Source organism: Mastigoproctus giganteus, chromosome 1, assembly GCF_048544385.1.
Source record: "Mastigoproctus giganteus isolate SK-2022 chromosome 1, ASM4854438v1, whole genome shotgun sequence".
In the NCBI taxonomy this organism is placed as follows: domain Eukaryota; kingdom Metazoa; phylum Arthropoda; class Arachnida; order Uropygi; family Thelyphonidae; genus Mastigoproctus; species Mastigoproctus giganteus.
In genome coordinates, this window is record NC_143575.1 from 215,549,321 (window position 1) to 215,571,888 (window position 22,568).

The following is a 22,568-nucleotide window of genomic DNA, read 5'->3' on the forward strand; positions in this document are numbered from 1 at the left end:
TTAAAAATTTAAGAAATTACAATAAAAGAGATTAACCATTGGTTTAAGCCAAGAAAAATTCAAAAAAATTTTAAATTTTCTCCAGAGATAAACAAGTTAGCAACCTAAATAAACATGGGTTTGATTCTAAAGATGGCTATGAGTTTTCAAATGTAAAAATAATAAATAAGAAAAAGCAGACACATGCCTAGTTAATCACATGTTAAAATTATAACTTGAAATTATGTTCACTCATACTAGGTACATGTTTCCTTATTCTTATTTATTTTTTACCATTGAAAGATTCATAACCATTAAGAACCAGTCACATATGAACTATTTTCATTATTTTCAAGTCCTACAGGTATGATTCACATATCACGAAACATTCTGTACATTGAATAAGAATAAATAATATCCTCAGTCCTCTTATTAAAAAAAAAACACAAAAAAAAAAACAAACCAGATTCTTTATGGATTTTGTATGGTTATCCTTCTCCAATTAAAAAAAGTATAACATATGATGCAGTTCAAACCTGAATTTTATTATACCTCTGACAATGCCAGAGGTATAATAAAATTAACCCTAACATAATTCAAATAGGTATTTTAATATTTAAATTTAAATTGTTGTATTGGGTTGGGTTCATCAATTTACTCAAAAAATAAAAAAAAAGGGGGGGGGGGGGAATGATGCTCTTCGCAGATGACCTCTGCATACGGGGAGAGCGCAGGGAACACGTGCAACGGCAAATTGATATATAGGCTAATATGGCCAATGAATTTGGACTGGTTTTCAGTCAGGAGAAGAGTGAAGTAATGGTTCTAAAGAGGAGTGGCGAGCTTGACGGATACATTACAATGGAAGGGAAACAGCTAAAAATGATTAATAACTTCAAGTATCTAGGAAGCACCATTATAAAGACTGGAGTAACAGATGAAGAAATAAGTAGAAGGATACAAGTGGGTGAGAATTTCTATAGGGCAGACAAGAGATCTGATCTGGAACAGGAACACACCACTGAAGTGTAAGAAGGCTATATATCAGGCCTATTACATACCAATTCTGACATATCCATTTGAAACTTGGACTATGAGGAAAAAGGATGAAAGCAGAATTCAGGGGGCAGAAATGAGATTTGTGAGGAGCATAGCTGGAAAGACAAGACAAGACATGACAAAATCAGGAATGATGTGATTAGGGAGAGAATTTAGGTTTAAAAACTCCAGAATAGGATTGAAAGGTCAAGAGGATGAACGAGAGGCATCTGCCAAGAAGAATGTTTTATTTACAATCAAGGGGCAAAAGACCACGGGGGAGACCAAGAATAAGATGGCAGGACATGATAAAGACCGATGTCATTAAGAGAGGAAGAAATTGAAGTGAAATCAACGACGGAGAGAAGTATATGGGCAGGGCATGGTGGCGAGGCTTCATACGTCGACCCGTGGAATAGCGGAACGATGATAGATGATGATGACCTTAAAGGAAATGAAATTTCCTACATAAAATTTATTTCTTTATTTAGCAGAAGCCAAATATACATGAAAAAATAAAATAAAAAATAAGTATCACACCGGTCCCACTTTTTGAATTGTTTCATATTTGTTCCCACTGACCCTAATTATCATTCATACAAGTTACTTCTCTTTTTCAAAAAAAGAACTGCATTTGGTTTAATTATCCATAAAAGTCCTAATAATACATTTCTTTTAAGTTTCATTTTTTATTTTTATCTGTGATCATTGACGGAAGGGCACAATAATGAAATAAATATTAGAAACTCATAATGCACATTTCGACACCCCATTAAAATATACAGTATATATATCATGAAAATAAGTATACATAGAACATATTGCACTACACTCATTTGGGTATTTTTTAGTATTACAATAATCATATATATCCATTATTACGACACTATTTAAATATACAAAAATAAAATTCCCATTTTCATAACTCTCATAACTCTGTTTAAAAAATAAATTATAACTTTTACACTAAACAAAAATTCAAAAGGAATGAAGAAAGGAATATTTTATCTGTTAACATACCATCAGACTAAGATTATTCTACATTTATAAGTGAACCATTCACTGCATTCTTTTCTTCTCTTTTTTGTTTTTGCTCTTCAAACACTCGCTGAAAAATCTTCCCATAATATTCATGCAATTCCAAAAATGAGAACTTTTGCCTTCCACATTTTGTATTAGAAACAGGATCATGAACATCGAAGTGGGGCATATTATTTTGAGCTACCTGGGTTATACTATTTCCTGGTGTTGCTGAAGTATGAGATGATTTCTTTTCATCGTTAATCTGAAGGTTTCCATCATTTAATAATTTGTCAAATGGATTGAACCTTGGTAAATTGGGTGAATTGGTATGTGTCCAGAGGCAGCTGTCAGAACGGTTCACAGGAAGGCCACTAGCCCGCAACCTTGTAGGAATATTAGATTTAGCTTGTTTCTCCATCTCTGTTACTTCATCTAGTTTTCTCTGAAGTTCAGCCACCATGAGCTTCATGTAATCATAACTTGCACATGCAAGTGCTTTCATCCAACCTTCCATGTTTTCCTGACTGTCTGCACAAAGGACATATGTTCTATTTCCTGCTCCATGAAAAACAAGTTTGAATGCAAAGAGTTCCTCATTCTCAGCTAAATCAATGGTACAACCTTCCAAAATTACCACTCCTAATGGTTCTTTATCACCTTTTTTATCAAAGTAGAAAAACAAATTTCCCTTTAACACAAACCACCGTTTCTGAAAACTTTTGTTTACTTCACCTTTCTTCAGTAGCCATCCACATCGGTCTACAGGAGTTTTGGAGGTGGCAAAGCTGGCCAAATTTTTTTCATTTATTTTCATGTTGCTACTGAAGAAATATAGAATCTATAAAAGAAAAATTGTAAAATATGCATGAATACTTTAATATAAATAAAAGCAAAATTTCTATAACATCCAGTTATAATTAATAGTTCATAAGTTAATTTCAACCTCAAAGCATTTTTCTTAATAGAAGCATGGTATAGATATACAACATAAATACTTTAATTGACACTTTTAAAAAAAGTTTTTTGAAATGGAGTTTCCCTACTTTACAATAAGGAAAAATGTTTGTTTATTTATGTAACCTAATGTACTTTACTCAAAAAAATATTATATGGGGTGATCTCAGTATGGTTGATAAAACTGATGAAGCACCACATGTAGTCAAAACATGTTCAGTGGGATCATCTAGGCTAGATGAAAACTTCCATCTTTGGGAAAATAAACAGAGTAGGCTCTCTTTGTGAAATTTAAAGTATACTATATAAGTCTTATAATTTGGATAATGTTACAACTCTATGTTCACATATTATTATTATTAGCTATACAGTGCAAGGAAGCCTGTGGCTTATGCTGAACCAGCCAAAAAAAAAAAAAAAAAAATTCCCGAGTTACTCTGAGAGAGAGAGAGAGAGAGAGAGAGAGAGAGAGAGAGAGAGAGAGAGAGAGAGAGAAGTAGAAGGGAATCGCCAAGAAATAGAAGAATGATGATTGATGATATCCAGCTCAGGACCCTGGGTGTTTTACTCTTTTATCCAGAAGCAACTGACAGATTTGCAATGAACAATCTACATTCCATTCTGTCAGTGACTAGGTTTTTTTCAATATAATAAGGCAAGGTCATGACACACACTAACAGTTGTAGGCACTAACTGAAACTTGTAAATGAATTTGCACTATAAAAATTTTACCCAGTGTAGGGGTGCCAAACAAGTGACCTACAGATACAGTCCTTGAATGTTTACTGTGTGTTCTTTTCAACGAATATTAACAACAGAAGTTTTCAGAATGAGGAAACACCTAAGCCATGTGTTGAATTTAAATTTTAGCTTTACTGAATTATATTTGCAAAGTAAAGCCATCTGCCTAGTATGCTTTTTTTTTAAGACTGTGCTTCAGGTTCACCGCGAAGCCTTTCTCTGGGTCAACGTAAGGTGAAGAATATCTTTTAACACTTTTGTTGCTGGCTTTTCCGACAACCTTTTCAACTCAGGATTGAGTTAATCTGGATTGGAGACGGCAGACACATTTTGTGCTTTCCTCTCACTATGACTGAATTAGTCAACCTCTGGTGAAAGTTGCTTAACAAACACATTCAATTTTTCTTCTGTCAATTTGGAAGGAAAAGTTCAAAAAGTAAGGTGAACAAGTTAACAGCAAACCACATCGGCAAAGTTATAAAATGGTGTTGTCTTATCCAATTGGTTGGATACTCACGAAATAAATGTTCTTTAGTAATTATTCATTTCATGTGAATACTCTCCAATGCTGGCCACAACAACACTGCTGCTAAACAGATCTCCTTAGTCAAAAGAAACCTAAAAAAGGGTTATACAGCGAGTTCAAAACAGGCTTTTAAAAAAACTTTTTGGTAACTGACAGTACTAAACACAGTTTGTTCCTTGCAAGGATAATTCAATAAAATTAGATTTAAATTCAACACGTGCATCAAGTGCCGCCTCATTCTGAAAACTTCTGTACTTCCTTGAAAAGAGATAATAAAACTTTATATGCCATTTACTAGCAAGTAAACATTTCTAGTCATAAGTTTGTAGAAACATTTTTCTTTATTTTGAGCCAGCTACCAAAATGCCCTGTAAAGTGCATGGAGAGGTTTTTTTTTTTAAACAGCTTAATTTTTTATCAACATGGGTGCTAAACATGGAACAATGAGTACCAAGGAGCTATTCCTGTATCCAACAACAATTTCAAGAACCTTTACGAAGAGGCACATCCTTACAAAATACTTGTTACTGTGAAATTAAAAGTATGCAGTGATGTGGATGGTATGGTAATTCTTACAGAAAAATAAATTATTTAGGAGTAAAGATTTGGTATACAGTCTGTCCTCGTATAGCACGATAGTTGTGTTCCTAGAAACCCTCATGCAATGCAAAATCGTGCAATATAAACAACAGGCCCTATGGGAAAAGTGGGGTTAGGTGCCGACCACCCAAGATTGAACACACACTTGGAACCAAAACATTACCAAACACAATAAATAATCGGGTAATTTTAATCGTTATAAAATACTTACGTATTTTATAACGATTAAAATACGTAATAAAAATATAATATATTTTTTATTATAATATAATAAAGTATTTTTTAATACTAAAAACGTATTTTTTAAGAATAAAATACGTATTTTATTCGTAAAAAAATTATTATATTAAATAAAATAGTCGTAATAAAATACTTACGTATTTTATAATACGTAAGTATTTTATTTTATTTTATTACGTATTTTATAATACGTAAGTATAAATTATAATACGTAAGTCGTAATATAATGCTTACGTATTTTATTACGACTATTACGTAATAAAATATTGCTAATGCTTTTGCTTCTATCGTAAGCAAACTTGTTTTTTGTTTGATTTTCTATCCAAACAGATGACAGCCGTTCCATCTCTTCCAATTCTTGTGTCTTAATCTAATGGATTTTAATTACACTTTGAGTTGTTCAAGCTATGAAAGTTGTTTTTATTTTCTCCGCATTCTTTGTAATTCTCGGCCTTGCTCATTTAAGTCTGTAGCATGTGCAATATCACATGGTCTTTCATTTCGCTCAAAGCGTTTCACAATTTCATATTTTTTCTCTATCGATAGAGGCGTACTGGCCATAAGCCTTACCCGGGAAATCCCGGTGGACCGGAGACCGGTGTGATTTTGGCCATAAACCGTAGTATGAGGCCACTATAAATTTTCCCGGGTAAGAATTTTTGACCCAGTCCGCCTCTGTTTATCGATATTGCTTTTTTTTTTTTTCTCTCTCTGAATCTGCAGTGTCTTCGCCAGGACGCTTCCTTTTCACACCTTTTAAGTATTTTACTCATTTTTAGGGAATAAAGCACAATTACAAAACGAGGAGGCACGCTTAATACACATAAACAAAGCTGCACGCGTATAGCAACTGAATAAACAACACAGTAAAGGCCGAGATACACTATTAACACCCCACATTTTACTAAAGCACAGGCAGAGATTCAGAAACGGGTGCCCCTTCCAGACTGCTAGCGATACAGCCGTGATTGACGGGTGTTGACTCCGCCTATCGTCACGTGATCTCCTTAAGAGACGGATGCAGCCGGCACGGTAGAACACGCACTGCGTGCCACCCGTGTTGCGTTCAGTTGGGGTGATTCCGCGTTCGACTGCCATTTCTTGTAAACACAAAGGAAGTGAAGCCAGTCGACATTGATGGACAGGGCAGTGTCGAGTCAGTTTGGTGTGACATAAACATAGGTAAATCAAAATTGAGAGTAGGAGTGTGCTATAGGCCTAATGACTCTGATGAGTATAATAAGATACTGTACAGGGAAATAGAATGGGCCAGTAAATCAGAGAGTCTTATAATGGGGGATTTTAATTTCCCAGATATTGACTGGAATTTGTGGGTTGGTCACTCACACACTAGCAAGGCTTTTGTGGATTTATTGGATGATTGTTTTCTACACCAGCATGTTCGGGAGGCAACTAGAGGGAGTAATACTCTTGATCTGATTATCAGTAGTGATTCTTCATGCATTAAGAATCTGCAGATACAGGAACCACTACGTGGCAGTGATCACAGTGTGCTGAAGTGGGATTTACTCAAGGAGGTAACTACCATCAGGGGTAAAGGGAAGGGTTATTGCTTTCGTAAAGGCGACTATGATGGTCTGAGACAGTATTTAAATTCTATACAGTGGGACCAACTGATGATGTTACCAACAGCAAATTCAAAATGGGAAGCATTCAAGGAACTAATCTTGGAAGCTACCAGGCTTTACATACCAACCAAGAAATATTGTTCAAGGTTCAGGCCTAAATGGTTGTCACATGAACTAATGAGACATATGGCAGAGAAGAAAAATGCATGGGATACATACAAATTAATGGGTGACATGGAAGCCTATGATAGATATAAGTTGGTCTGTAACCAAGTCACAAAGGAGATTAGGCAGGCAAAGGCAGATTATGAGAAATCCTTGGCAAAGGACGCAAAGAAAAACAGAAAAGAGTTCTTTACCTATTTAAACTCAAGAAGGAAAGGGATGAATCAGATTGGTCCACTGGATGTTGATGGTTCAACAGTTGAGGATCCTGCTCAGGTGGCTAACAATCTAAATGAGTATTTTGCATCTACATTCACACATGAGGAGTTATTCAGGAAGGGGAATGTCGTAGGTGAAGTAAACATTGGCAGTGAGCTAGATTATTTTCTAATAACTGAGAGGAAAGTGGAGGAGAAATTGCTGAGGATAAACATAAAAAAGGCACCAGGGGTGGATGGGATCTATCCAGTTATATTAAAGGAGGCAGCAAAGGAAGTAAGCAAACCCCTAGCCATAATTATGAGAGCTTCTTTGGACTCAGGGGAGGTACCCATGGACTGGAGATGTGCAAATGTAACCCCAATTCACAAAGGAGGATCAAAGGCTGACAAGTAATTATAGACCTGTTAGTTTAACTTCGGTTCCAGGAAAATTAATGGAGGCACTGGTTAAAGAAGCACTGCAGGATCATCTGGACAAGAATTCAGTTATAGCTCAGACACAGCATGGTTTTGTTAAGGGCAGGTCTTGTCTGACCAATCTGATTGGATACTATGATGTAGTCACAAAAGAACTGGATGCAGGGAATAACTTTGATATTATATATTTGGATCTTAGAAAGGCTTTTGATACTGTTGCGCATGGAAGACTGTTGCACAAATTGGAGAAGTGTGGCATTGGAGGCAAATTGCTGCTATGGATAAAGGGATGGTTGAGTGACAGAGAGTGGTAATCAATGGACACTGCTCAATGTGGACTAATGTTATTAGTGGAGTTCCTCAGGGTTCAGTGTTGGGTCCATTGTTGTTTTCTGTATTTATAAATGATATTGATGATGGTGTATCAGGCTTAATGTCCACGTTTGCAGACGATACCAAGGTTGGCAGGGTTGTTAAGGACACTGATACTATGATATCAGTGTCCTTAACAACTGATATCATAGTATCTTACTGATACTACGCTGCTGCAACAGGATCTGGAAAGGTTGAGCAGATGGGCTGAGAGGTGGCAAATGAAGTTTAACATTGACAAATGTAAAGTACTACATATGGGAAACAGTAACCCCAGATCAATGTATCAACTCTGTGGTACTACGCTGACAGTGGTAGAGAATGAAAAGGACCTGGGGGTAATTGTGCAGGCAGATATGAAGTTCTCTGAGCAGTGCAGACGAGCTGCAAGAGTAGCTCATGGTGTCTTGTCAATGATATACAGGAATTTTTCTAGCAGGGATAAGGATGTGATTATTCCCTTGTATAAGGCATTGGTCAGGCCACACCTTGAGTACTGTATACAGGTCTGGAGGCCTCATTTCAAGAAGGATGTAGAGCTGCTCGAACGAGTACAGAGAAGGGCGACAAGATTAGTGAATGGAACAAAGGGTTGCTCTTACGAAGAAAGGCTTAAGTTTTGCAAATTACAGAGCCTGGAGACTAGGCATCGGCGAGGTGATCTGATAGAGGTGTATAAGGCTTTGAATGGCTTGAGCATGCTCAATGCTGATGGGATTCTTCCTCTTGCTCAGAATAATCACCTGAGAGGGCATAAATTCAAATTGAGGAAGGACGGATGTCGGATAGATGTGCGGAAATTTGCCTTTAGCCAGCGGGCAGTTGGTTTGTGGAATAGACTCCCATCGCTTGTTGTTGAAGTTGATAGCCTAAATAAATTTAAGGCTCAGCTGGACAGGTATTTCGAACGAACGGAGGGGTGAAATGGGAGTAGTGGTTGTTTTTTTTTTTGGCTGATGCTGAATAAGCTTGCTTTCTTGCATCATATGCCTCTACTAATGCTAATGCTAATAAGCGAATTCGGTTCGTGTTATATAAGATAACGTTACCCTATTTATAAATCGTGTATGATCGAATTCGTGTAATGTAAACACGTGTTATACGAGGACCGACTGTACTGTGAATGGAATGTTTCAAGTCCATGTGATAGCAAAAAGAAGAAACTGGATAAAAATTGCAGGACCAAAGTTACAGGCATTTGAGAAGTTGTGGCATTTTTCAACTAAAAAAACTTTTTTGTTATTGACATCGGACCAAATGTGTCAGTGCTGTGTGCAAGACTCAATTGCTCAGCTGATAGCATTGGTGAATGCAACTAAAGCAGGCTTGGATGATGAATATAATATAGGGTGTATAATCAGCACACTGATATATCTTGACAACATTTTTCAGGTCAGGGAATCAGTTATTAAAAGGCATTGTGCATACCCAACAGAACATCAAACTGATGATGTTTGATCCAATCTAGCTTACAGTGGATCCTTAACATTATTACACAAAAAAAATTATAATTGAAGCCATAAAAAAGATGTTGGGTGGATAAATTGCTTTCTTGACTCTGTTTATTACAGTGAAAGAAAATGCTACCTTCAGTGTTCACAGTTTTGTGGAAAGGAAATATTATGAAACTTGTTAAGTTCAACCAGAAGATCCTAAGCTTCTAAAAATTTGGAGAGCAAAAACTATAGAATTTATAGAACACAAATGGGAAATAACCATTAGCAGTGCCAGAAATATTTTATTACTTATATCAGAAATAAGTACAGCAATACCCCGCATGGCACTGATAATTGGTACCAAAACTGTTCCGTGTTATGTGAAACCGACTTAAACTTAATTGAAAACAGTGTTATAGTGAAACCCGTGCTGTTTGAAGCCGTGCTAAGCAAGATATTGCTGTGATCATTTTCTAGAGGAATCAACTGATCCATTTGGAACAAGGACAGACAGGACAGGACAGGTGAAGTAGTTATGCTCTTAGTTAAGGAGCATGTTAAATCTAAGGTAGTGCATCCAGTTGACATGAGTGACGAGTGCAATGTAGTAGTAGATGCAAGAAAGCAAGTCTATGAGCTTATGCAGCATCAGCCAAAAAAAAAAAAAAATCGCACCATTCCCTCCAAATGCCTGTCCAGTTCCTCCTTAAATTTATTCAACCTATCAACTTCCACAACGACAGATGGAAGTTTGTCCAAGCAATTAACCACCCACTGGCTAAAGGTAAATTTCCGCATATCTATTCTACATCTGTCCTTTCTTAATTTGAATTTATGCCCCCTTAGGTTTGTAATCTGAACAAGTGGAAGGATCCCATCAGAATTCAGCGTGCTCAACCCATTCAAGGCCTTATACACCTCAATCAGATCAGTCAGTCTGGTGTGATATAAGCACTGGGAAAACAAAATTAAGAGTAAGAGTGTGTTATAGGCCTAATGACTGTGATGAGTATACCAAACAGGTATACACAGAAATAGAGTGGGCCAGCATATCAATGTCTCATAATGGGGGATTTTAACTTTCCATGGTGACTACAACTTGTGGATTAGTCACATACACACCAGCATGACATTTGTGGACTTCTTGGATGACTGTTTCCTACAGCAGCATGTTAGAGAGGCAACAAGAGGAAGCAGTACTCTTGATCTGGTTATCAGCAGCAATTCTTCATACATTAAGAATCTGCAGGTAAAAGACTCACTGGGTGGCAGCAATCACAGTGTACTAATGTGGAATTTATTTAAAGACATAACTACTCTCAAGGGTAAAGAGAAAGGCTTTTGTTTTCGTGAGGGTGACTATAGGTACCTCAGACAGTTTTTAAATATTGGGCAGTGAGACCAACTGTTGGTGCTACCAACAGCAAATTCTAAATGGGAAGTAATCAAAGAAGCCATAGCCTTTTCATACCAAAGAAGGAATACTGTTCAAGGCTTAGACCTAAATGGATGTCAGATGAACTATCAAGACATGTGGCAGAGAAGAAAATTGCATGGGATGCATATAAATTATTGGGTGATATGGATGGGTTTGTTAACTGTTGATGACCCTACTCAGGTAGCGAAAAAACTGAATAGGTCTTTTGCATCTACATTCACATATGAGGAATTCTTTAAGGAAGGGGATGGCAGAAGTTCATCAAACTTTAACAAGGAGCTAAATGAGTTTGTGATAACTGAAAGGAAAGTGGAGGAGAAATTGTTGAAGATGGACATAATAAAGGCACCTGGGGTGGATAGAATCTATCCAATTATATTAAGGGTGGCAGCAAAGGAGGTAAGCAAACCATTAGCCATAATTATGATAGCATCCATGAATTCACTGAAAGTTCCTATGGACTGAAGATGTGCGAATGTATCCTTCAAAAAGGGGGATCCAAAGGTGACATGAGTAATTACAGAACTATTAGCTAATGGCTATTCCAGGGATATTAATGGAATAACTGGAATGCAATTATGCTATAATCACAGAATGAATTTGTTAAAGGGCGATCTTTTCTAACCAATCTAATAAGTTACTATGATGCAGTGACCAAGGAACTGGATGCAAAAAATTATTTTTACACCATACAGTTGGATTTCAGGAAGGCTTTTGATACTATTCCACATAAAACACTGCTATACAAACTGAAGCAATATGGCAAGTTACTGCTATGAATAAAGGGATGGTTCAATGCAGTGGTTCCCAAGCTACTGAGATTTACGGGCCCCTTCAAAAATCAAAACGTGTTTGTGGATTCGTGTGTGTGTGTGACTGGGTTTTCTGAAAAGAAAATTCAGTTTTGTGTTGAAACAACTCAACTTTATTCTTATTTTTATACAAATATATAACAACTTACCATCAATTTGCTATACACAGAACGAATAATTTGAAATATGTATACAATTATATATACTAATCGTATCGAAAATATGTAATGTTCTATAACGAAATTCGTTGCGATTCTATCAATATATATTTTTTAAAGAAAATAAACACATATTACTTGATACCTTCTGAAAGTTTCGCGGATCCCCTGGAACTGGTCTACGGACCCCCAGGGATCAGCAGATCCCAGTTTGGGAAACGCTGGTTCAGTGGAAGAAGACAGTGGTTATCAATGGACACTGCTCTTCATGGACTAATGTTATTAGTCCCCATTGTTGTTTTCAATATTTATCAATGATACTGATGAAGGTATATCGGGTTTAATGTCTAAGTTTGCAGATGATACAAAGTTTGGCAGAGTGGTTAATGACAGTCATCGGAGTGAGCTACTGCAAGAAGATCTATGAAAATTGGGTCAGTGAGCTGAGAAATGGCAGTTGAAGTTTAACATCGACAAATGCAAGGTACTGCATATCGGTAAGTGTAACCCAAGAGTAACTTATCAACTGTGTGGTACTACACCCAGGGGTAGTGGAGAATGAAAGAGAACTGGGATAATTGTGCAGTTTAACTGTGTATTCAAACATGAAATTCTCTGAGCAGTGTAGACATGTTGCTAGGGCAGCTCATGGGGTTTTGTCAATGATATACAGAATATTTGCTAGCAGGGATAAGGAGGTGATTATCCCCTTGTATAGGGCCATGATTAGGCCGCATGAGTACTGTATACAGGTCTGGAGGGCTCACTTTAGGAAGGATGTAGATCTGCTGGAATGGGTGCAGAGAAGGGCAACCAGACTGGTGACGGAAACAAAAGGTTGCTCTTACCTAGAAAAGCTTCAGTTTGGGAAGACCTGATTGAAGTGTTTAAAACCTTGAAGGATTGAGTAAGCTGAATGTTAATGGTATTCTTCCACTTGCTGAGACTACACACAGGAGCGGACATAAATTCGAGTTGAGGAAGGATGGTTGTTATTATTATTTTATTATTAGCCATATGGTGCAAGGGAGTCGAGGCTTATGCTGCACCAGCCAAAAAAAAAAAAATTCCCGAGTTACCCTGTGAGAGAGAGAGAGAGAGAGAGGAATCACCAAAAAAGAGAAGAATGATGATATCCAGCTCAGGACCCTGGGTGTGCCAAGCCCATACTCACCAGATGTGAGCCCCTGGGGTTGCAGAATAGATGTGCAGAAGTTTGACTTCAGCCATTGGTGGTTGATTGTTGGAACAGGCTTCAATCTGTTGTTGGGAAGTGGATGGGTTGAATAAATTCAAGGAAGAACTAGACAAATTCTTGGAGTGTACAGATGGGTGAACTGTATAGGATTTTTTTGGCTGATGCTCTGTAAGCTTGCTTTTTTGCATCATTTGCCATTTCTACTACTACTTTCCCCCACCTTCTGAACTAATGCTGGAGTTAATGTTACAATGGATGCACAGAACAGCTAAACGATGCAAGGTAGGATTTTTCTGAATCTAAAAAATCTCAACGATGCAGGTTTTTCCTGAATCTAAAAAAAAAAAAAAAAAAAATCTCTTGCATTCCATTCCCATTTCTAAAAAAGAGCAGCGTGTGTACCCTGTACGCATGAAAGATATTTTATTTTATGTGAAAACATCCTTAGCTTGTACACGGTTAAAAGGGTTTAGTATGAAAAGAATCCGAACATGTTTAACACTTTAAAGCATTTATTTTTTGAGAATTTATTTACCCAATTGTCTGATCATCGCAAACAGAAAGAGAAGAATGATGATATCCAGTAACAAGATGAATTAGGAATCGATTTCAAAAATGCTAAATTGTTTTCAGTGCACTTATTAGTGTATTTTCGAGATTGGATTTGTTCTTTGGTGAACTTAGTGTCTTTTCTGACATATTTAAAAGCAACTGGATTGTATATATAGCTTAGCTTAATTTTCAGCACTCACCTCTGAAAATTAAGCTAAGCTATATATACGATCTAGTTATTACATTACAGCACATAAGGACTCCTTAAAAATCAAGAGTTAAAAGCAACTGTTAACGAATCTCATGTTCTTAGTCTCATTATTTCCACGCTGATTTGAACAACAAAGTTCACTCAATGCCATCATAAATTGTGTAATTTTTAAATTACCTGTAAAATATCTGTACTGGCAAAGGTAAATGCTAGGAAAGGACAATTCTTTGGTATGTTCGTCAAAAAGTAAATTTTGCGGAACACTTCATTGTTATTTGGTTTTTTAGGAGCATTAGCAACTAAGGCCATATTGCTCTGGGGATATGCGGTGGTCATTCCCTGACCTTTCCGCATCCTCCGTATTTGGTGGTCACGGGCTCGAACCTCGGTCTAATCAAGAAGCGTGTGCTACGCACTGCTGCTCCCGCCCACCTGGCTATGGAGATGCTGGAACATTTTGTTCACCAGGAGCTATTCGTAAATATTTGTCATCACTCCATAAAAAGAGTTCGTTGTTGAGAGACTAAACTGTCTTCAATACGTATAGCTTCACTTATTTCATCACGTGTAGGAGCATTATCATGTTCCATACCTTCATCGAAGAATGCTTCGTAAATCTCTATATTATACAGACGACAAAGGAATTCCAAGTAGATACTTTAAACAAACCCTTACATCTCATTTACGAACCAAGACCATTAAATACTTGATTTGAGAATTTTCTTATGTTTGATACGAACGTTAACACAATAATTGTCATCTATACTCCGAGGAAAATGATCAACCATCGAATTAACATTTATAGGAACATTTATAATTTGGCCCAAAATTCCACATTGGCTGAAACCATGTATTAGTCTTCTAATTTGCATGAATTGTATGAGGAGAAATGAGCCGCTCGGTCACTAAATCCAATCGAGGCAGATGAGGTGGAATAGCAGGATAAACAAAACAGCTGCTCTTCGAAAATGTTGAAATGGAATCAGTTTTGAGAGATGCTTGACAAGTATTATGAGCCTTCATAATCGTTACATCTGCTAGAAAATTCTAAAGAAATTCTAATCCATAACTTCCTGGAGTCAATCACAGATACCACAAACAGCTCCAAATGTATTTTTCAGAAATTGTCGTTCAAATCCTTTACAGGAGTTATGGTCATGTTCTTGTGAATGATTTCATGCTCAACTACTGTTGAAACCTGTGAAGGATCTACAACAGGCGACTGAGCTGAAATATGATTTTTTTTCTTTTTGGATGATGCAATCAAAGCTGGTTGTTTCAGTATACTCTGTCCAGCCAGATCAGGAATCAATTGAAAGATTCTCAGGTAATTCATTGAAGTAAAATCTTCTGGATCGAAATCTTCAGGACGTTCTTGAATATAATTTTGTGATGTCGAGGTCCAGCTTCTTGATAAGAAGTCGATGTAGAAGGTTGATGTTGATCAAAATCTCGAGAAGCAGATTTTATTAAACTCTATTTTTTTTTTTTTTTTTATCATTCTCTATGTTTTTGAACTCGTTCTTTTGTCAACATGGGAGGCTTTTTCAGAGGCTTTGAAACTTTTATTCTTGCATACTTCTCTTGATTTTGCTCAGCTGGAGTTTTGGCTACCTTCGAAATACTCATTGTTTGTTAACTGAAATCAGATTTGGTATTTTTACAATTTAATAGTTAGCAAAATCCATTTGTAAAATAGTATGATGCCATAACCAAAAACTACTGCAAGAAGCGATTGTTGTTTGTTGAAGTGATTGTCTCATTGTTGCATTCATGAATCAAAACTGTTTAAAATTTTTCAACGGTTTAATCTAACAGCCACCGAAGTTGTGAACCATGTAACGTTTTATGCTTCCGCCTACTACTTACTACTTACACTACTTAGGTGGATGTTGATCAAAATCTTGAGAAGCAGATGTTATTAAACTGCATTTTTTTTTCGTTCTCTATGTTTTTGAACTTGTTCTTTTGTCGACAGGAGAGGCTTCTTCAGTGGATTTGAAACTTTTATCCTGCATAATATTACTACACGCTTCTTACATCAGTGACTGAGTTAGCGTCATTTAGGAAGTGAGGTCATTTCCCTCTCTTAGTATGAACGTTGCAACATTTTATTCTCATGGCCGCTACTTACTATACTGAATCAATGTTAGTGACTGAGTTAGCATCGTTAGCGCCATTTAGGAAGTGACATCATTTGCATCATTTAAAATCTAACAGCCACCTAATAGGAAGTGATGTCATTTCCGTAAGAAAATTTCATTACCAATTGGTTTTACTTCAGTCTGAAATTGTAGTAGATGCCGCCATAGATGTTTTCATATATATATTAAAAAAAAAAAAAACTCTCAATCTCAACCACCGTCGCAGGGCAATTCACTCCAATAATCTAAAACAAATTGCCTCCCTGAATGAGATGCAGCCATCTATTACTCCTCAAAATTTTGTATTTGTTCCTCCTCATTTTTCTCTCTTTTGGCAGTGAAAATATCTCCTTTGTTCATTTTACCAGTCCCTTTCCGGGCTTTATACACTTCTATTATGTCCCCCCAAGATATTTAGTTGCCTGTGGTCTGCACTTTCTAAGCCATTCTTCATACAGACATCAATAGCACCCTTTACCAATCGAGTTGCCCTTCACTGAACTCTCCATAGTTCTTTATCTTTCTTTAAGTGTGGCCTCCAGACCTGTGATCTATATAAATATTATTAAAAAAAAAAACCCATTATGTATATTCAATACCATTAGTTACTTCCAATTTCAGGCTTATTTAAATATTAATTTCAAAATTTCTGCCTTTACAATGCATAAAATTTGAAACTACTTCCTGTAGTCGCAGCCATTTTTGAGAGAATACAAGTTTTGTGTTATCACCTTTTTAAAAAAAATCCTAAGGTGAAAACAAATCTTACAAATACAATTGGTAAGCCGGTAGATGTTTATTGATCTAGTGGAAGAGGGGAAAAACAGTAAAGTTAAACTTTAAACAAACACAGAATCGACACTTGTCCAGTATCATGCCAATATATTTTTGCCTTTAGCCAGTGAGTGGTTGATTGCTGGAACAAACTTTCATCTGTCATTGTGGAAGTTAACAGCTTAAATAAATTCAAGGAAGAACTGACAAACTTTTGGAGTGAATGGATAGGTGAAATATGAAGGGGTTTTTTTTAGGTTGATGCTGTATAAGCTTGCTTTCTTGCGTCATGTGCCAGTACTAATGCTAATCATGCCATTATTTAAAAAAAGTCAAAAAAATTGCAAAAACAGTGGCAGGACACCTGACAGGTTCTCAAGCCCAATTTATATACAAAAACCATACGAAAAATCACTTCAGAAACTATAACAGGATAAATATCTTCACTCAGCTTCAGTAATTTTTCTCCATATACTCTTCTCCATGATTGATATATCACTAAATTTACAGCAGCCTAACTCCTTGTCACTGCACTTGTCTACCACTTCTGTTGGCTTTCTATGACTTCAACAATTTGATCAGGTTAGGGACCTATCTGACTCACTCTCACTTTCTTTTTGTACTCACATATGAAAAGAACTCTATCTCCATTTTCAGCTCTCTCTGCTAGTGATTTGTTGTGCTCAGTTTTCACATGTCTTATACCATCAGCAGTGGTATTGCACATTCTTATAATACTCATATAAATCAATATGTCTCAATAGCCTGTAATTGTCCCACATGTTTTTCTTTAGTTCAATTAAATCCTTAACCTTGCTGGTCACTCATTTGGGCATCTTTCTTTTGCTAAACTTCTACACTGGAACAAATGCATATGTGCATTTTTCCCAGTGCAGAAGTCAAGAGATTTACCCTTGAAGTTTAGTAACTTCCAGTATAAATCTCTTAAATACTTCCAAAAGTGAACTCATATACAACAGCTTAGTTGTTTCTCCAGTTAACAGAAACCAAGAAATACCTCAATCCATTATAGTCCCATCTCTTGAAATTGAAGCCCTCCCTTTTTTCCTTGACCACAGAAATCTCTTTGGACACTGCCCATTTCATAACACTGTGATCACTACTTGCTATTGGTTCCTGCACTGTTAAATATGGGATGAGTTTCAGTATGGCATATACAATGTATTTAGGAAGGATAAGGAATATAGAAGGGGGTGATGGGTTCATACTTCTTATCAAAAGCATGCCTGAGTGCAATGAAAGCTTTCCCAGATTCAGACATTTTGCATGCTAGTATAAAACCTGTATGGTGTAAGATAGTTGGAAGCAAAGGTATGAGAGTGGGTGTAATCTACAGGTCAGGTGATTGTGAATTATGATGAAAGCCTCTACACGCAAATAGAATGGCCAAGTAAGCGTGAATGTCTTATTATGAATGATTCTAATTTATCTCTAATTGATTGGAGCAAAGGGGAAGGAAACTCTACATGGGGGAGGCAAAATTTGAAAATCAACTAGATGACTGTTATTTGTATTAACATGTCAGGGAAAAGAATATTCTAGACTTGATTGTAACCCACGAACCAGATGGCATAATAGGGCTGACAGTACAGGAACAAGTGATGGGAAGTGATTATGGAGTACGTAAAGGAAATTATGACAGCTTAAGGTGCTACATGGCCTGTATTAACTGGGTAGATATCTCACAGAGAGTGAATACAATTGAATAATGGTATACCTTTAAAATATTAATCACAGAAGGATTGAATACATATATACCATTAAAAAAAATACTCCATGAGGAGGATTCCAAGTTGGATGAATAATGAAGTTGCCAGATAGATTACTTGAGCAGAAAAAGATGGCATGGAAAAGTTACAGAACAATAAAAAGTACTAAAGCCAATAACAGCTACAAATTTATCTGTAACAGTGCCACAGAAAAAGTTAGGCTGGCAAAGGCAGATTATGAGAAATTGCTGGTAAAGAGAGAAACGTGTGGGGATAAGGAATTCTTCACATATATAAATGCAAAGAAGAGAAGGAAAAATCACATTGAACCCTTACGTAATGGACATGAGATAGTATTAGATACCCCAGCTGATGTTACAGATGAACTCAACAGTTACTTTGCATTCATATTTACAGAAGAAAAACCCTTTATGTCAATGAGAAATTATGGAATCATGCTTCTTATCAAAAGTTCTCTGATTGCATTCAGAGAACTTTTGATAAGAAGCATGATTCCCTTTCCATTCAACACTTCCTCCTGAATGCTATACTCACCATAATTAAATTCTTCATCCCCTTTCTTCAGATGGCACCACGTCTCCATTAGTCTTATTATATCAGCATTTATGGACTTTCTTTCTGTGCATATGGTAATTACACACATCTATTTGATAAAGAGGTATGTACAGGGAAGGCGCAAGTGTGATTTTGGCCTATGTCACTAACCTGAATCATTCCAATGGTCCCCTAATACACTCCCCAAATTATTAGTTTCTTTGACCTGTTAAGTTCAATGACACTAGCAAAAACTCTTGCACCTCCTCTGTTCAAATGAATTCCATCTTTACAAAACTAGGGCAGGTCACACTAAGAATAATTTTCACCATAGCCCTTGCACTGAACAGTCCACCAAGTCTAGAGTTAATCCACAAGGCTTTCATCATATATTCTCTTATCATATCTGAGCTGAACTGCAGACACAAGGACATTGTCCATTCTTGTGGCATTTTTATAGCATGATCTTAATATTTCTTGACCAAATCATCAGTTCATTTATGTTTTAAGTCATTAGTACCCACATGGATCACCATACGCTCTTTATTACCCTTAAAAAAACTGATAACTGGCTAGTCACATCATCTATTTGCACCTGGCAGATATACTCTGGTTCTGTTATATGTCTTTATTACAAAATATATTTTTGGTTTCCTTTACAGTTTAATCCCCCAGCAAGATTACCTCCTGAAGAACCAATGCATTCTGCACTGAAAAATTTAGTACTGGAGCAACTTGAGGGCATCACTCGATATAGAATCAGACATTTGGATCTCTGTCATCCCCCCCCCCCTCTGCCCAGGGTTCAAATTTTCTCTAGGGCATCAACTTGTTTTTCGAGACTCAATCTCGACTAACAGTACACAGAGTTGTAATTTAAGGTCATCATATGTATTGCATCTAGCACAAAAAAGTATCACTGCTGACTAGATAACTTTCAACACACACAACAGTGAGAACAAGGAAAAAGGCTGTAACTCATGGGTGAATTGTCAGTGGCTATTTTCTCATCCATCATGACATCCTCTGACATTGTTATGCATAGTTTTTCCAGTTGAAACCATAATTTTAGTAAAAGTAGAGTAAATATTTAGAAAAATATGTATATATACTAATGTGACCTTAATCACAAGATTAAACATTTGTCATACTTAGCAGATTCAACATTTAAATTGCAGTTCATTCCAAGTTCTTAAGGTGGTGAATCCACCAAGTGTATGACAAACTTTTAATCTGGTTAGCCAATAACAAACTCGGCATAACTTTTTCATTTCGATGTTTTTCATGGCTGAGGTTATGATGAACTTTGCATCACTGATTTCGAACCTTTTCATGGCGGAGGTTTTTGCAAGGCTTGAAAAAGAACTTAGCTCACTTTTTTTTTTTTTTTATTAAAGTTTTTGTTTTTTGTTGAGATATTTTATATTTGATCAAGTCATCATTTCATTTATGCTTTATAAGTTTTTTTTTTTTATGAAAACCCCAAACATGAGAGGTATTAGAACCTATAGTACTTAGTACCATGCTTGGGTTGGAGGTTGAGAAGACGAAAGAAGATATTTGTTGACATTAGATTTGAACTTCTGTAGACTAATTTTCAGGAAATATGTATGAAGGAAGGTTGTTCCAGAAAACGGCAGCTGAATGAATAAATGAGGAAGATGAAAAGTTGGTTCTGTGAGTTTGAAGTTGGACAGTAAATGGATGTTGGCTGGTGGTGGCATGTGTTCAGACTGTTTTGAAAGAGAGAGCAAGAATTATAGAAGTCAATTCAGAAGAACAGTGCCCATGGAAGTATCTGTATTAACCTAACTGCCCTCTTCTGAATGGAATCTAGAAACCTGAGAGAGATTTTGGGGGCACCGCCCCAGATGTGGGAACAATATTCCATGGTAGGGTGGATTTGTGATTTGTACAGAGTGAACAGCTGTTTGGAAGAAAAGTAACACTGACAGCGAAGTCATTAATACCCATGTGATCACTGTACACCCATATATATATATATATATATATATAAACTTAAGAATAATGATAAAAAATAAATAAAAATGCCAGCAGCATGGCAAGACAGAAGAGCGAAAATTGTGAAATTATACATAATGATCAAACCAACAGGGAGGGAAGAGAATAAAATTATTGCAGCAGAAACTCTCGAAGATAATTTAGAAGGCTAAATACAAAGATAATAAAATATAATCAATTAAATTTTGAATAGCCAATTAAATGAAATTTAATGGTGCCCCCTCTGACGGGCGCCGTCAGAGGGGGCACCGTTAAATTTCTGTGATTTATGTGAAATATCACGAGCAGAGATGTGAACAACTACAATAAAATAAAACAAAATAAAACAAAAATAGACTGACCATTATGCCCCATCTTAACAGAGGACCACAAGGCCAATAATGGTCAGGGAATCACTGCATTTTGATCGCTAGCCAAATCGCCGCAAAGGTGAATCGATCGAAAGATCAGTCCACCATCTGATCCCCAGATCGAACTGCCAATGCAGAGGACTTCAATAGCGGTGGTCCTGATGCAGCGAAAATTAAAAGTAGGACAGATACAAGCACTCAAATGCAAAGCCACACCACTGATCGGATGGTGGACGGATCTTTCGATCGATTCGCCTTTGCGGCAATTTGGCTAGCGATCGAAATGCGATTCCCTGACCATTATTGGCCTTGTGGTCCTCTGTTGAGATGGGGCATAATGGTCAGTCTTTTTGTTTTATTTTCTTTTATTTTATTTTATTGTAGTTGTTCACATCTCTGCTTGTGATATTTCACATAAATTTGGACCTGGTGCCCGTCAGAGGGGGTGCCGTTAAATTTCATTTAATTGGCTATTCAAAATTTAATTGATTATATTTTATTATCTTTGTATTTAGACTTAAATTATCTTTGAGAGTTTCTGCTGCAATAATTTTATTCTCTTCCCTCCCTGTTGGTTTGATCGTTATGAATAATTTCACAATTTTCACTCTTCTGTCTTGCCATGCTGCTGGCATTTTTATTTATTTTTTATCATTATTCTTACTTAAGTTTATATTTCAAGCGTCATGTAGAAGAAAATGCTTTTTGCTGCCTCTGATGTATGCTTTACCCCTTTTTTATGTAAGATTCAGTTTTCAATTATTTCAAACATTATTCAAATATAAGTGTATATATAAGTATGTGTATATATATATATATATATATACAGTTTTTAAAACTCAATTTTAAACATCTCAATTGGATTGAGGATAGGCAAATTTGGAGGGGCCAATTGAGATGGGTGAATCTTCACTGTGTTCCTTGAACCACTCATGCATAGTGCGACCCTGATGACATAGTGCATTATCATCTCGGTAGATTCCATTTCTATCTGGGAAAAAAATGCAACATGGCAGGGTGCACTTCCCCAGTAAATACACTAGAGTTCCTAGTTCTTGCCAGCAAAACATGCACCATATTAAGCAACCACTGCTACCTGCCTGGGTAGTGGGCACCAGGCACGACGAGTCCATGGAATTGTGTTGCTTGTGCCACACACAAAGACGTCCATCGGCATGTTGCAACAAGTATTGACTCATCCAACCAGCACACTTGTTTCCAGTCCTCCAGTGCCCAATATAATGTGTTAGCACCACAGCTTTTGCCATCAATAGTGATTTGATGAGGAGAGGGGGGTGTCTTTTGGGTTGTCTGCTGTGGAAC

The 22,568-nt window shown here is 36.6% G+C and overlaps 1 protein-coding gene across 1 annotated transcript in view; it reads right to left on the reverse strand.

Annotated features, from left to right (window-relative positions):
- Positions 1-2,050: 2,050 nt before the first annotated feature.
- Positions 2,051-22,568, reverse strand: part of LOC150091516 (pleckstrin homology domain-containing family J member 1-like) — a 38,273-nt gene continuing 17,755 nt past the window's right edge. Inside the window, exon 2 of the mRNA XM_090368720.1 lies at positions 2,051-2,878. Coding sequence (XP_090224846.1) covers positions 2,051-2,854 — 804 coding nt within the window. The 5' untranslated portion in view covers positions 2,855-2,878. The remainder of the gene's footprint in view (positions 2,879-22,568) is intronic.